We start from the raw sequence: 14,015 nt of genomic DNA on the forward strand, positions 1-14,015 counted from the left end.
ACAGACCTGGGTCTAAATGCTGTCTCCAGTGAAAGGAACCGGGGCTCCTCGGAGACCTGGCTGATTCCAGAGCAGGGGCAGGAACAATGCAGGATGAGTCTGGGGCATCTCGTGATGCCCGAAAGTTGGGAAGTGGTCCACAAAAGCACACTGAGAGGGCGTTAGAGCCAACCTGGTTGCTTCCCATGGCCACAATGGTGCAGCCAGAGCAACAGAATAAGCACTGGGTCCCGACTGTGAGTCCACGCTGATACAGACAGGCTGATGGAGGAGAACAGCTGCTCCTTACAGGAGAGCTGGATGAGTGCAGGACCCAGCGAAGCCAGGACCCAGGGAGGCCGACAGTCATCAGTAGCGCACCACAGGCCTGCCTGTCCACAGAGCCTGAAGTCAGCAGGCAGAGGTGTACACGGAAACAGGTTTCTGCATAGTCTGAAACAGAGTAGTTACAAATGGAGAAGTGCCCAGTGTACAGGGGAGAGTCCTGGCAGACACCACCCGGGTCGCTCCCTTGACCCCGGTGGCACCAGCAGCACTGCCCCCTCATCTGGGTGCTGGGACAGTCACGTCCCCCTGGGGGTCTCCTGCCCAGGAAGGCCCAGACTGAGAGCGCAGGAGGCAAACCCAGAAGGGGCACGTTTACGAGACGACTAACAACTAGTCTCCAGCAAGATGGCGTGGGCGCAGGCGGAGGGCACGAAGGAGACAGGGCAGCCACATCCCGGCGGTGTCTCGGTGGAGCCAGAGCAGCCGAGATCAGAGTGGGAGAACTGGTGATGTCTGACCATGTCGTGCACCTTCCTGCTGTGGGGCCGGGCATCCTCGTTAGCTTTGAGGGATGCTATGTTATGTGCTGTGTTCACGTGCAGTGTTAGCACGAGGGGAGGGCGACACAGAAGTCTGAAGTCTGCAACTCCCTTGAAGTCTAAAATAATTTTTTTAAAATGCTGAGCTGTCACTGTCTTGATGGGCCACTTGACCGTGGTTAGAACATGAATTCATCTTGAATGGAGACTGGTGCTGTGTGACTGGAGAAGCGTTTGCCTTCTGACATGTGCATTTCTTAGAGTCCTGGACCCGAAGGAGGATGGCTGTGTCGTGGACATGCACCACTTCCACTCCGGGGCACAGTCCGTCCTGGCCTACGCCACCGTGAACGGCTCCCTGGTGGGCTGGGACCTCAGGTCGTCCAGCAACGCGTGGACACTCAGGCACGACCTAAAGGCGGGCCTCATCACCTCCTTCGCCGTGGACACCCACCAGTGCTGGCTGTGCATCGGTGAGCTGCCCCCCAGTCCTGGGCCAGGTTTGGGTGCTGCTGTCCAGAACTGCCTTCTTAGGAGAGCTTTTGTCTTTTTCTTCAGGGGTAATATTTTCCATGAACTTTTCTTCCTCATGATTATTATGTTATAGCCACTTGCACTTTAATTTTTTTCATTAAAAACAGATTTGAAAGAGTGAAATCAGTATCCCAGCACATAAAACAGTTACCTCTTTCTCTTTGTTCTTAAATGAGCCTCTGTCTCATTACCATGGTGACCAGATCTGCCAGCATCCTCTTGTACCAGGGAGGCGGCGGGCCCGGTTGACAAAGGAGAGCGTTTGAACTTGGGCACAGTCACCCCGGGCCAGCTGCCCAGCTCCTCTGAGTCCCTGTTTCCTCATCTTCACATGGGGCTGATCCTCTCGGGCTGCGTGCAGGGCTCCTTCATGGGGCAGAGGCGGCCATCACCGGAGGAGAGCGCAGCCGCGGTTTCTGGCTGGATACCCCTCCCTGCCCGCTTCCGTCAGGTGCTGAAGATGCGCTCTGTGACCTTGCTGCTTCCTCTGCTTCAGTTTCACCTTCTTTCCCTGTTAGGGCTCTGAACCTGCCCGTTTGGAAGGTCCTATAGTTTATTTACTCCCAGTTGGCATTCTTTTTCAGAACTATAATCCGCGGTGCTTGAGTATTGGTTTCTAGATCCCCTAACTTGCATTTGTGACATTGTTAAGTTATCTCTCCTTGCCTTTATTAGTTTTTATATAGTTTATACAAAATGCTAATTTTTTGCCTTCTGTGTGACTGATCTGCGCTGGCAGGTCTAGAAGGGTAGATATTACACACGTAGCAAGTTAGCATGTGGCCCCGGTAGCTCAGGAGGGAGTTAGGACTACCTGTGGCTGTTTGAGCCCCTAACCCGGAGCAGGGCCGCCAGCCCTTGTCTTTCCCTGGAGCTGGAGGCCACGCTGTGTGCCGTCACAACCAGCTGCTTGGTGTTGGGGTGGGAGACCTCTCTGGGGGGGGGTTGTCATGGGCCGACATGCAGATTCACCCCAGTTTCTGCTGTGATTGGACACCCACTCCTGTCTGCAGACTGTTTTGGAGGAAAGGGCGCATGGAAATGACTGAAGTGTGATGGTAGCTGCACTGTGGGAGGGACTGGTCACTGAGCGCCTGGAACCACCTCCGGTTCTTCAAGGCATCTGAACATGCTGACATGATAATTTATGTCTTCTCTTGACCTGTTTTTTTTTTTTTTTTTTTGTAGGGAACTATATTTGCTTAATATTTGTCACAGAAATCTTGAATTAGTCAGCATTTTAGTGCCATTTAAGCCACTCGGCAGGCCTGAGACGGCTATTCTTTAAGCTTGGAAGGGTCACCCTGGGCTGGGGCTTGGGACCTTAGATTTTGGGAGATTTCTCACCATCCCCAGAAATGAAGAGTGGCTCAGTGTGCCCAAGTTTTTTGTGTAACCATGCGGCTTACACTGAACATCTGCTATCCTTCTGGAGGTCCAGAATTTGGTTTATGTGCTAGAAAGTGTGTCCCTAATTAGCTTCCTTAGCAGACATTTCCATCTCCTGTCACAACGCCTTGATGGAGCTTAAATTAAGCACGTCCTGTGTGACCTCCCTGCGACAGGATTATTGCAGATTGTCCCTGGTTTCCTCTAGACTTCAGTCCTTGTGCCTTTTCCCTTGACTGAGTTTGTTTTGCCTCTTTTTGATGTAATAAATCATAGCCCTTGAGTGTAACAATGCTGAATACTGTGAGGCTTTCTAGCAAATCATCGACCTGTTTTTTTTGGTGGGTGCCTTTGGCAGTTAATAAGTGTCAGTAATGAATGAATGATTCATCTTCAATTTACATTCATTAGACAGTTTTGTAATAGCATTGTGATAGCACTTTGTATCTTTGGTATAAGCTGCTGTTTGAAACTGGGGGGATGGCTTCCTGAGAACAAAGGCTTTTCTAAGTGACTGAGCCGGGTTTAACGTACGTGCATTCAGAGCTCACGAGCTACCATTCGGTAAGCATAGCCCGATGTGCTTTCCTCCTGGGTGCTAACTTTCTGGGATTTCCTTCCCCCAGGGACCAGCAGTGGGACCATGGCCTGTTGGGACATGAGGTTCCAGCTGCCGATTTCCAGTCACTGTCATCCCTCCCGGGCTCGCGTCAGACGCCTGTCCATGCACCCCCTGTACCAGTCCTGGGTGATTGCAGGTAAGAGGAGGGCTGGCTCTCAGGTGTTGGGGGGCTTTCTCAGAAAGTGTGGAAACCCCTGCTGCCCAGACTCACGTTCTTAGAGTTCTATTTTACACTAGAGTTAAGAGCTTGATTCTGTTCAGTTCTGATCACAGAAGTCCCCACCACTGATGTTCCATTGTCACTTCTTATTTATTATGTTTACAAAAAATCTCATGGTTCACCACCACCGTCCGTCCCTGTCTGCCACCATTTCCCTTCCGTTTGTTTCCTTTCTCCTCTGTCCCCTCCTCCTGTTAAAGTTGCTGGCACCTCCCAGAAATCTAAGAAGGCTCGGCGCATCCTTCTCGGCTGCCGTGTCTGTGGCTCTGTTTCTGTTGTGTTTCCTACTCTCATTGCGCGTTTACATTTTCTTATATAAACCCTCGGACGAGTCTTTGAAACTCACTTTGCTCCACTGTGCAGTGTGGTAAAAAGTGCTTACATAGCAGAGTTGTAAGAACTGGAGATGTGGTGTGTGGTGTGCAGCCTGGCGCGGCTAGGGCTCGACAGACAGCAGCCCTCGCTGTTCCTACGTCTCCTCGCTGGTCCTCCTGCCTCCGGGCTCCTTCCGGTCCCTTCTCACCCACACGGTCCATCTCGCTCGCGTGCTGCTGCTGTTGAGGTCACCGAGTGCCGCAGGCTTGACACTTGGTCAGTTGATCACTTCCTCTCTCAGAAGGGCTTTCCTTGCCTGATTTCAAGGACATCACTGTCTTGGTTCTCCTGATCGTTGACTTGCTGGTTCTGCCTCCTCTCCTGACTTTTAAGCTGTGGCCTGAACCCCTCCTCCTCCTGCACTGGCTCCCATGTGATCACATCCAGTCCCATGCTTTGAATACTGATTTGTCCAGATTTTTTTATCTGTCTGTTTAGTCTTCCCTAAGGTGTCTGGTAGCCAGCTTAACCTTGACCTGTCCATGCTGGACACCCGGCTTCCTGTCTCTCCCGCCAGGCCCCCACCATCCCCTCTTCCCCACCGAAGAGTCTGCTCTCCTTGCATCTGAGTGCCAGCTGTTGTGCTTGAGGCTCAGGAAGGAGCCTGGTGCGTCTGTGATCCTTCTCTCATCCCACTTGCGGTCCATCTACTAGTACATGCTCCGTCTCCACTGTGTCCAGAACCTGACCACTTTGTACTGTCTCCATCCCTGCCTCCCTAGTCCAGGGTGCCTTGGTCTCTTGTCTCTGTTCACGGCGTCCTTGGAACGCCCTGCTCTTACTCTTAACACTGTTCTTTCCTCTGCTCAGTACCTTCCAGCAGGGGCTCTTGGTCCAGGTAGCAGCCAGACGCCTCCCTCTGGCCCAGAGGCTCTCTGTCCCTCTGGGTCAGTCAGGGCTCCAACAGGAAACAGACCCCGGGTAGGATAATTTGAGGATTTACAGTCAGACACTGTTTACAAAGGTGTGGTGTGTGGCGACATAAAACACAGTGCAGTGAAGTAGGGCTGGTGCCAGCAGATGGCAGAGGCAGGGGGGCCTGGTCACCGGGGTTTGAGGGGAGGCCGCCCCAGAGGGGCAGGGCTGGAGGTGAGGTGACTGACCTGACCGTGGTCTCCCCCTGGGCTTCCCGTGGCCCGTGTTAGTTCCTCTGACTGCCGCAGTCACCGCAAACCTGGGACCCGGAGACAACACCCATTCATTCCCCAGCTCTTCTGGAGGCCACACGTTGGAAGTGAGTTCCCTAGGCTGGAATCAAGGCGGCAGCCAGGCCGCCTCCCCCGCAGGCTCCAGGGAGCTGTGCCTTTTCCTGCTCCGAGGGCAGCCGGCCTTGGCTCCTGGCCCTCCATCTTCAGAGCCTGCACCGTAGTATCTGGGTTCACTGCGGCCGGCTTGCCCTTCTTCCAGGACAGCTGGGGTGGCACTAGGGGCTCACTGAGTGTCACTCTAGGAGACACTGCAGCTCAGGTAAGGACGGTCACACTCAGGCTCCAGAGAGTAGGGCCTGGGTCCCTTTGGGGCCATCGTGCAGCGCCCACAGGCCCACCCCTGTGGAAGGAGAGGGCGCAGGGGCCTGTGAGCCATCCACGCGGTCAGCCTGAGGGCGGTGGCCACGGCTCCATCTGCCCAGCCGCGGGCTTCCTGGCTGCCTTCAGCTGAGCACCTTCCTGCTTCAGGGCCTTTCTTTTTTGGGAGTGGGGGGTGTTGTCCCCACTAGGATGTAAGTTCCATGAAACAGTGAATCTTTTTTGTGTTATTTGCCGTTTCCTCAGTGTGTAGGACAGTGACTGAGTTGTAGCAAATGCTGATTGTGGGTTCAGTAAATATTAGTGAGGGATGAGCACTCCCTGCTCAGACATACTGAGGGAGGACGTCTGCCCCAGGCCCGCGGGTTCCATTCCCTTTGCTCGCCTCCCCACCTCCTTCCCGTCCCTCGTGAGCGCCCGTCAGACCATGGCACCCGGAGAGCCTTCCTCCCTCAGGCGTGACCGTGTGCCCCGGTCTGTCCGCGTCACCTGCGACGGTCCGGGGACACCCCCTCCACTTCACGGCTGGGACCCCTGCCCCCGGGTGTGATCTTTTCCTTTCTCAGGTGCAGGTGGAACTTCTTTCTTCTTGTGCTCATCGTCACAACTCATTGTTTTCTTTTCTTCTAGACCGTAGGGGTTTTTTTATATTTAAAAATTTTTTTAATTTAAAATTGAACTATGGTTGATTTACAGTGTTTCAGGTGTACAGCAAAGTTGTTCAGTTACATCCTTTTGTTAGACTGTAGGTATCTTTTTTTCTTTTTAAATTGACGTGTAGTAAAGTCTACAATGTAGTGTCAATTTCTGGCATACAGCATAATGTGTCAGTCATACATACACATACACATATTTGTTTTCATATTCTTTTTCATCATAGGTGACTACAAGATACTGAATACAGTTCCCGACTGTAGGTTTCTTGACGGCAGAATCTGTTTATGCTTTGCTTTTCACCCTACGGTTCTCTCCACTTGGTTGGACACTAGTAAATGCTTACTAGTAGGCTGTTAAAAATGTTTCTTTTTTGCACTCCAGTCAGGTGACAGGGTCACGGTGTTATTTAGTGCTGGTGAGCTTTTCTTGCGGGATGGGAGGATGGGGACGTGGGTTCCGGCTGACTAGCAGGACCTACCCAGACGTGGTGTCTGGGATGGCAGCCCTCCTGTCTGAGTAACGCTGTGGCCTCTGTCTCCCTCAGCTGTTCAGGGCAACAACGAGGTCTCCATGTGGGACATGGAAACGGGCGACCGGAGGGTCACGCTCTGGGCCAGCAGCGCACCGCCGCTCTCTGAGCCACAGGTTTGTCCGGTTTTCCTTGTAAAGGCCAGCAGCATCTCCCACACCCCACACATGACAGTGGGAGGTGGCCACTGCCGCCTGTGCATGCCAGCTCCATGGGGTCTGGGCTGTCCCTCTGGAACCCTGGTAAAATCCAAGTTAATCAGGAAAAGCACAGATTAAAAAAAAAGAACATCACCATCTTATACACACTTTCCTTTTTAAAGGTGCTTTGTTGGGGCAAAGGTAGGAAAGATTTTTTTCTCCTCTGGTTGAGGTCCTTCTTATTCTGAACAGAAAATGTTAGGAAGCTGGACAGGCTTTGCTTCTTTATTCAGAATGATACGAAGCAAATGCATCTTCTACTCCCTAAGGAAGATGTCCCTAAGACGTACATAACCTGTCTCTAGTGTCTTCAGTTACCTCTGACAGTTGACTTTTGTCTCTAGATTGGCGACAATATTTATCTCCGCTGGCATCTCTTAAGAACTTCACACATCTTTATTTCGTTCCAGCCCTCTCCTCACAGTGTGCACGGTCTGTACTGCAGCCCTGCGGATGGGAATCCCATCCTGCTCACGGCCGGCTCGGACATGAAAGTAAGGTACAGGCCCTGGTGACGAGCGCTTCACACGTCCCGCTGCAAGGGAGAGGGTCGTCACTGGACGGTAGCACGAGTGACACTGAGGGTCATTCATTGTAGGGATTGGCAGTGTTATAATGTTTGAAGTCATCTGCATTGGGCAGGGACAGCCGTTAATACTTTGCAATGAATTTTATGCTATTGTAGAAAAATCTCTCTTCCTAATGCAAAAGATGAGAGTCAGCCAGTAATCACTGGTCCTGCCCCTCCTCCTTTCGAGGGTCTCACCACTTCCTCCTCTTCTCTAGGTTTTGGGACTTGGCGTACCCCGAGAGGTCCTATGTTGTCGTTGGAAGCACAAATGCCCTGTCTGTGTCCTACAGCAAGAAGATAATCGAAGGCACAGAGGTTGTCCAGGTACACACACATCATGTATTTCAACTTCTGTAGGAACAAAAATGGCTTTCAGAGATAGTGAGTTGATTCAAATAAAATGACTTTGGCCAAGAGTGGCACTGTGAGTTTAAGAAATACAGTTTATATTTTCTCTTGGCCTTTCATATTTTTAAGTTAACTATTATTAAAGTATAATTAGCATATAGAAAATACCCATATAAGGACACAGATCAAAGCAAGCTCTTCAAATGCTTGGCAAGTCCTTAAAACAACTTTATAAGGAGGTGCCTTTATTATTTTTCTTCTACAAATGAGAGCGCTGAGTCACTTAGACGTCTGATATCAGCCAGCTCCTAAGCCTTGAGTCAGGAAGCAGCTGCAGGGGAGGTCCTGAACGTACCTGAAGGTGCGGGGCCCAGGTCCTTCATCAGGTGGCTCTGTTTCCATCGCTGTCCTAGCCGTCTCTGCCTCTCCATGCCTCCCCTTTGTTCTGTTGCTGTTGCTGGAAGGTAACCTGCACAGATTACTGGCTTGTTCATAAGCGGCTACTTGTGGAGTCTGGTGGCTGGAAACCTGGAACGTTCCGGCAGACTCACGAGTGCCAGGCTCAGTGTCTGAGCACGACCCCGTTCCAGGGGCGGTTAGCGTGAGCAGCACGGCCCCGAGAGGCGGGACGGGCCCCAGACTCTAACTCCGGGCTTTCTCCTTGACTGTTAACCACAAAACAGGAGATTCAGAACAAGCAGAAGGTGGGCCCAAGCGACGACGCCCCTCGGAGGGGCCCCGAATCCCTGCCCGTGGGACACCATGACATCATCACGGACATTGCCACGTTCCAGACGACACAGGGCTTCATCATAACCGCGTCTAGGGACGGGATTGTTAAGGTCTGGAAGTGAAAACTGGTGACCTGTATGTATAATTTGTAAAAATGTGTAAATAGACTGTAATGCAAGAGAAAAAGTATTTTTAGAGAACAGAGTGAGAGTAGCCTCATTTGCTTTATTTTCAGACTCATGTCTCTGTGTCACTGTTTCCTGATGAAACAGACCCCACACCAGAGGGCTGAGGGCGGGGCACGCGCCAGCAGACGTGTACCTCAGCGAGACTCAGCCAGACAGCGGTACCTGGTGTGTTGTTATGGTAGATATCAGAGCTGAGGGGTTAAAAATGCTATTCAAAGCAGCCAATAAACTATTCCAGCATCTGATTTGTTTTTGGTGTTTTTAACGGTGAACTTGAGCAGAACAAACTCCCCGGCAGCTGCATCTGTGTGAAGAAACGGACTTGGAGTCACAGGGACTCAGGACTAGGCCTCAGGTCCAGCTCTGTGGACTCAGTTAAGTATGAGGACTCCTCCTCTGCCCAGTCTCGCTCCTGTGTGTGTGTCGGTCATTTAACCCTGGGTACTCGCTCTCCCGGGTGTCTGCTCCAGAGCGCTGTCTCTTCTTGGTCCTCGTGACTGTTCAGTCTCTGCTCTGCACTCAACTCTGACACCTGGACCAGCAGCTTGTGTTTATCCAGTGTGTGTCATTTATTAAATGCATGGCAAGAGAGAAGTAAAAGGACTAAGCTGTTAAAAACATGCCCAAAACTGGGCCTTTCCCACTAAAATAAACCTTCCAGCTTCTCCGTTACTGTGCACGTACGAACCTCTGTAGCCACATTTACTTGTCATCCGCGTGCTGCGGAAGGACTTGTGGTGTTCCGAGTATTTCAGTTGGGACTTAGTTACACGAGTCTGTAAAACCAACAAGTTGAACAGACACTCTGAATCTCGGGAAAATACTTAAGAAATGCTCCAAAACTTTTCTATAATGACTGAACCTTAGTAGAGTACACGACAGTTGGCACTGCCTGTGATTCAGCACACCTACTGTTCCAACAAGTAGACAGTGAAGCTGTCGGAGGCCCGTCAGTAAGGGCCAGCCGGAGTGCTGGGCGCCGATGGGCCGCGAGCTCGGGCAGCCTCGGCACTGCGGCGGTGACGCGGGGTGTCTCGGGGCATTAGCTCTGTGTCGCGTACAGCCTGCTAGGACCACACTTACATTTCCACCTCCCGAGTCAGTCTGCAGAGGTTGGGGGAGATCTTTTTGAGACATAAACTGTTAAGCTGAAGTGGCCCCGAGCCTGGAACCCTGAGAGAATCCACAGGACAGGTAAACGTGGGTGGGGCCAGGGGAGGTGTGAGCGTTCCCTGCTTCCGACCAACCCTTCTCCCTGCAAAAAGACCCGCCCTTAAAGAGAGGCCACGTGGCTGAATCGTTACATTACACGCAGCTGCCTCGGTGAGCTGCATCTCTTTGACGTCTGCTGGTTCTTTTTAACAGGCTTGATTCCTACTTCAGTGCAGAGACAAGAGAAAAGTCCTTTGAAGTGAATTTACATTCTGCATCAAGAAGCATCCTCGCTTATTTGTGTGATTTTTGGTTTAAATAGGATTTCATTTAATTTACACCCAGCTTTTGGTGCTGTCCCCGTTAAGAAAAAGAGAGCAATCATGGAAAATGCTAATATTAGGTATTAATTTTGCTAAAAGGAACTTAATATTCATCCTGCGCATCAGACCCTTGAAAAGATAGCCGAGAATGCTAACACAGTCTCAGTCACCGAGGGGGTACGTGTGTGGTGTGCTTTACTTACCAACGCAGGGGAAAGAGACAGATAACATTTAAAAGGCTGTCCCACAGTAAACAAGCAATTTTTGCTTAAAGTTAACCAGAAAAACCCTTGTTATTCAATACCTCTTAAACATTGCTCATCAGTTTTCCTGTCCTTGAAACCATTTTCCCTGACCCCCTAAACACCACTTAGGATACGTGAAGGACCCTGATGTGCTTTGTTCTTCCTACCTGAGCGTGGACGTGACACTGACTCCTTGCGCTCTGGAGACACTGGGAGCGGTTTCTGAGGAGTGGCCTGAGCAAGGGTGGCCAAAGCGGTTGACAGAAGCACTGCAGGGGGCCTTCTTTCCCAGGTTTCAGGGAGAGCGGCATAGAAAAGGAAGTCAGACGATACCTGCTGGTCTCTAGTGTCAGTAACCGTGTGCCCCTCGCATCCCAGCAGGGCCACTGCTGCCCGCCGCAGCGCTGGTGCCCGGGCTGGGGGTGGGGGCTTTGTGTCTAAGCCATGCTACCTTGGTGTGCAGCTGTTGACAACATCAGCCCCGTCATCACGTTAAGATGAGCTGCGTGACCTGGACAGGTCTGAGGAGTGAGGGAGCAGAGATGCACCTGGAAGACCTGCCCTGCTTTCACGCATTCTGACCTCCCACTGCTCTGCGGCCCCATGAGGGTCTGTAGATTCAAACGTGTGAGCAACTTTCTCTCTCCAAACTCACTGTGCGTTGAAGCCTCTTCCTTGAGCTCTGCCCGTGCTGTTGGGTGCTGCTTCCTCTCGACTGAAAAGCTAGCTGACGGGTAAACTCAGAGCTTCACCTGCAACACACTGTGTCTTTACCCTTCTGAAAAGCACATGGATTAGTTAAAAAAAAAAACAACAAAAAACAACAATAATGAGAAAGAATAAAGTCTCAAAATGGCCAGGCAGGAGGCTCTATGTACTTTGTGTTTCTCAGTGAGGGAGGAGGACTTGGAGCCGGGGAGAAGCACCTGTTTCTCACCTGTGCAAGTGAACAACTGCAGAAGGTGGAGGAAAGCTCCCAGCACAAGCCCGTCGGAGGTCTGGTCAGTCCAGACAGAGACACAGGTGTGTTCAAGTGGAACTGTCTTGGAAGGTCTAGTTTTCAAAATTATGACATACAAACAGCATCGATTTCTACGGTTAAGGCTGGGATCCCCAAAACATTAGCCTTTGGTTAAACCCATGTGCATCAACCAGTCCTAAGCTGAACAGGAAGCTGGTTTGCAGAACGGGAACAGGACAGGTCAAACGCATTAGCACTGGCCCGTGTGCACACACACACACACACACGCGCGCGCTCTGCAACGTTTACCTTCAAACACAACCTCCATTAGACTTTTCAAAACACCTCTTTCATTCTTCCATTCTTTAATGATAACAGTTCTTGAACACATCAGTCAGTGCCGGGATGATCAGGAAGGGTCACATAAATGGACAAGGTATATACCTCAGTACCAGTGAGTGCAACCTGACAGCTGCCCGATGACCCACCACGTGTTCGGCCCTCCGGAGCGGCCCTCCGGATTCAGGCAGGTGCCCAGACAGGAGCTGCCCGTCGTCGTGGTGGCAGATTTAGTTCTCTGCGTCCAGAGTCTCAGCGTGCTTCCTGAGGCCAAGTTCTTCTGTTCGAGCACTTCCTTTATCATGTGGTCTGGGAGCAGTTTTTACCACCCTTCTTCCATATTTAAAGGTGTGAGATGTGTTTCTGGTAAAAACAGTATCATCTCTGCTGCCTCTTACTAATCTTGGAAAGTATTTTTTATATTGAAAGAATTTTGCCTTCTGCAGCGCATCTTCTTTGAGGGTAGCTCTATGTGGTCCAGGAAGAAAGCTAGACAGTGAAAGAAGAGAGACGTCATGGAAGGCAGATGCCACGTCAGCTGTAACAGACTCTGCTCCTCTGCCTTTCTCCCCAAAATCCCCGCTTGCAGCCTTCCTTTGGGGTAAGTTCATTAGGATGATTCATTTTGGGGCTGACACTGAGCAGGTATATTAGAAGCTGATTTATAAGATACCTTATGCAAAAGTAATTCTAAAGTTTCTTTGTGGAGTCTGTTCCACCCAGAATTTCACATGGTTGGTCCTGATTATTCAGATTCTGGTTCAAACGGCACCTCGTCAGCGACCACCACATGTATAGTTTTCCCAGCCCCGCTCTCACGTCCAGTCACTCCACACAACATGCTCTTGTTTTTCCCCTTACACTTACCACTATCTGAATTTGTATTTACGGGTAAACTTTGTGATTTGTTCCCTACTCTTACACCACCCCAGACAGAAAGCTAAGTTTCACAAGACCACGTCTGGTCACTGTAGTAATCCCAGGGACCTGGAAGTGCTGAGCACGTGGGAGACAAGTGTTTGTCTGATGGAAGCATGACTGAATGCCACCTCCTTCCTCCCCATCCATCCTTCCATCCGTCAGTCATCCAGATGTTTATGCTCTGTGGGAGGCACTGTCTTAGGTGCAGTGGGGACACAGAAATAGCGTTCACTGTGGCAGGGGACACAAGGAGTTTGGGGGTCAACAGTAGCCCAGCCATGAAGGAGGGCTGGGGTCAGAGTCCAGGGGGCCTTGAGTGTTAGACTGACAAGTCAGGGGATCAGAAGTCACATGCTGACCAGAGGTTCTAGCCTGTCCAATAAAACCTTCTGTGCCAATGGAGGTGTCCTGTGATCTGCACCCACCAGCGTGGCAGCCATTAGCCACATGTGGCTGTCAGGCCCTTGAAATGTGGTTAGTGTGACTGAGAAACTGAATTTTTAGTCTCATTTAGCCGAAAGCTGGTGGCTACTGTCTTGGCCAGCACAGAAAGGGAGCCATACCAGACAAGCGTGTCTCACAGGGAGGCAGCGGCAAGAGCTCTGGGCCCTGGAACGTTCTTAGATTCTAGGTCCTCTGCTTACTAGCTGAGCAGCTCTGAGCAGATCATGTCGCCAGAGGGATCCTTGTTTCTTCACGTGTAAAGTGAGGATGAACACAACCGATGTTGCCCACAAGACCCAAGGTCCCCTAGACCAGCCAGCACTAGTCACGCCACACTTTGAGGGCACTGTGGGTGGCAGTCGAGAAGACAAGTGCACATGGGGGTGGGGAATGACAGAGCCAGGACCCCAGCCCAGCTCCTCTGATGGTGAGCCCAGTGTTCCTCCCACTGAACTGGGCTCTTATTTAGGACACCGCGGAGATCTATGAAAACACATGGAGTAAGAAAGTGAAGTGATACATGGCAGGCCGTCAGAAGCACCTGGATACAGGTGCAGAGCCACAGGACGGCAGACGGCCGGGGCGGAAGCTAAGAAGCTGTGGGGAGCCTGGCCCGTCGGCACCGCAAACATTTTTAAAACAAGCAGTCCTAAGAGGGAAGTGTATAGCGGTATGCACTTGCCTCAGGAAACAAGAAGAATCTCAAAACAACCTGACCCCTACACCTGAAGTAACCAGAGAAAGAACAAACAAAACCCAAGGGTAGTAGAAGAAAAGAAATCAAAGTTTGGAGCAGAAACATAGACTAAAAAAATGGAAAAAGATCAATGAAACTAAAAGCTGGTTCTTTGAAAAGATAAACAAAATTGATGAACTTTTAGCCAGACTCAACAAGGGGAAAAAAAAAAGGCCCAAATCAATAAAATCAGAAAT

At 50.9% G+C, this 14,015-nt stretch overlaps 2 protein-coding genes across 8 annotated transcripts in view; one reads left to right on the forward strand and one right to left on the reverse strand.

The window, feature by feature from the left end:
- PIK3R4 (phosphoinositide-3-kinase regulatory subunit 4) overlaps positions 1-8,942 on the forward strand; it is a 70,073-nt gene extending 61,131 nt beyond the window's left edge. For 2 of the 3 annotated variants that reach the window (XM_072971033.1, XM_072971041.1), the window contains exons 15-21: positions 1,068-1,279; positions 3,356-3,487; positions 6,674-6,774; positions 7,269-7,357; positions 7,645-7,753; positions 8,461-8,619; positions 8,745-8,942. In XM_072971033.1, coding sequence (XP_072827134.1) covers positions 1,068-1,279; positions 3,356-3,487; positions 6,674-6,774; positions 7,269-7,357; positions 7,645-7,753; positions 8,461-8,619; positions 8,745-8,801 — 859 coding nt within the window. In that variant the 3' untranslated portion in view covers positions 8,802-8,942. Of the gene's footprint in view, positions 1-1,067; positions 1,280-3,355; positions 3,488-6,673; positions 6,775-7,268; positions 7,358-7,644; positions 7,754-8,460 lie in introns of all 3 variants that reach the window. The other variant, XM_072971048.1, reaches the window with a different exon arrangement.
- A 2,784-nt stretch (positions 8,943-11,726) lies between these two features.
- The window catches only part of COL6A6 (collagen type VI alpha 6 chain), a 146,585-nt gene continuing 144,296 nt past the window's right edge, over positions 11,727-14,015 (reverse strand). For all 5 annotated transcript variants that reach the window (XM_072971273.1, XM_072971302.1, XM_072971293.1 and 2 more), the window contains one exon: positions 11,727-12,206. In XM_072971273.1, the coding sequence (XP_072827374.1) occupies positions 11,948-12,206 (259 nt within the window). In that variant the 3' untranslated portion in view covers positions 11,727-11,947. The remainder of the gene's footprint in view (positions 12,207-14,015) is intronic.

Source organism: Vicugna pacos, chromosome 1, assembly GCF_048564905.1.
Source record: "Vicugna pacos chromosome 1, VicPac4, whole genome shotgun sequence".
NCBI classification, from domain to species: Eukaryota; Metazoa; Chordata; class Mammalia; order Artiodactyla; family Camelidae; genus Vicugna; species Vicugna pacos.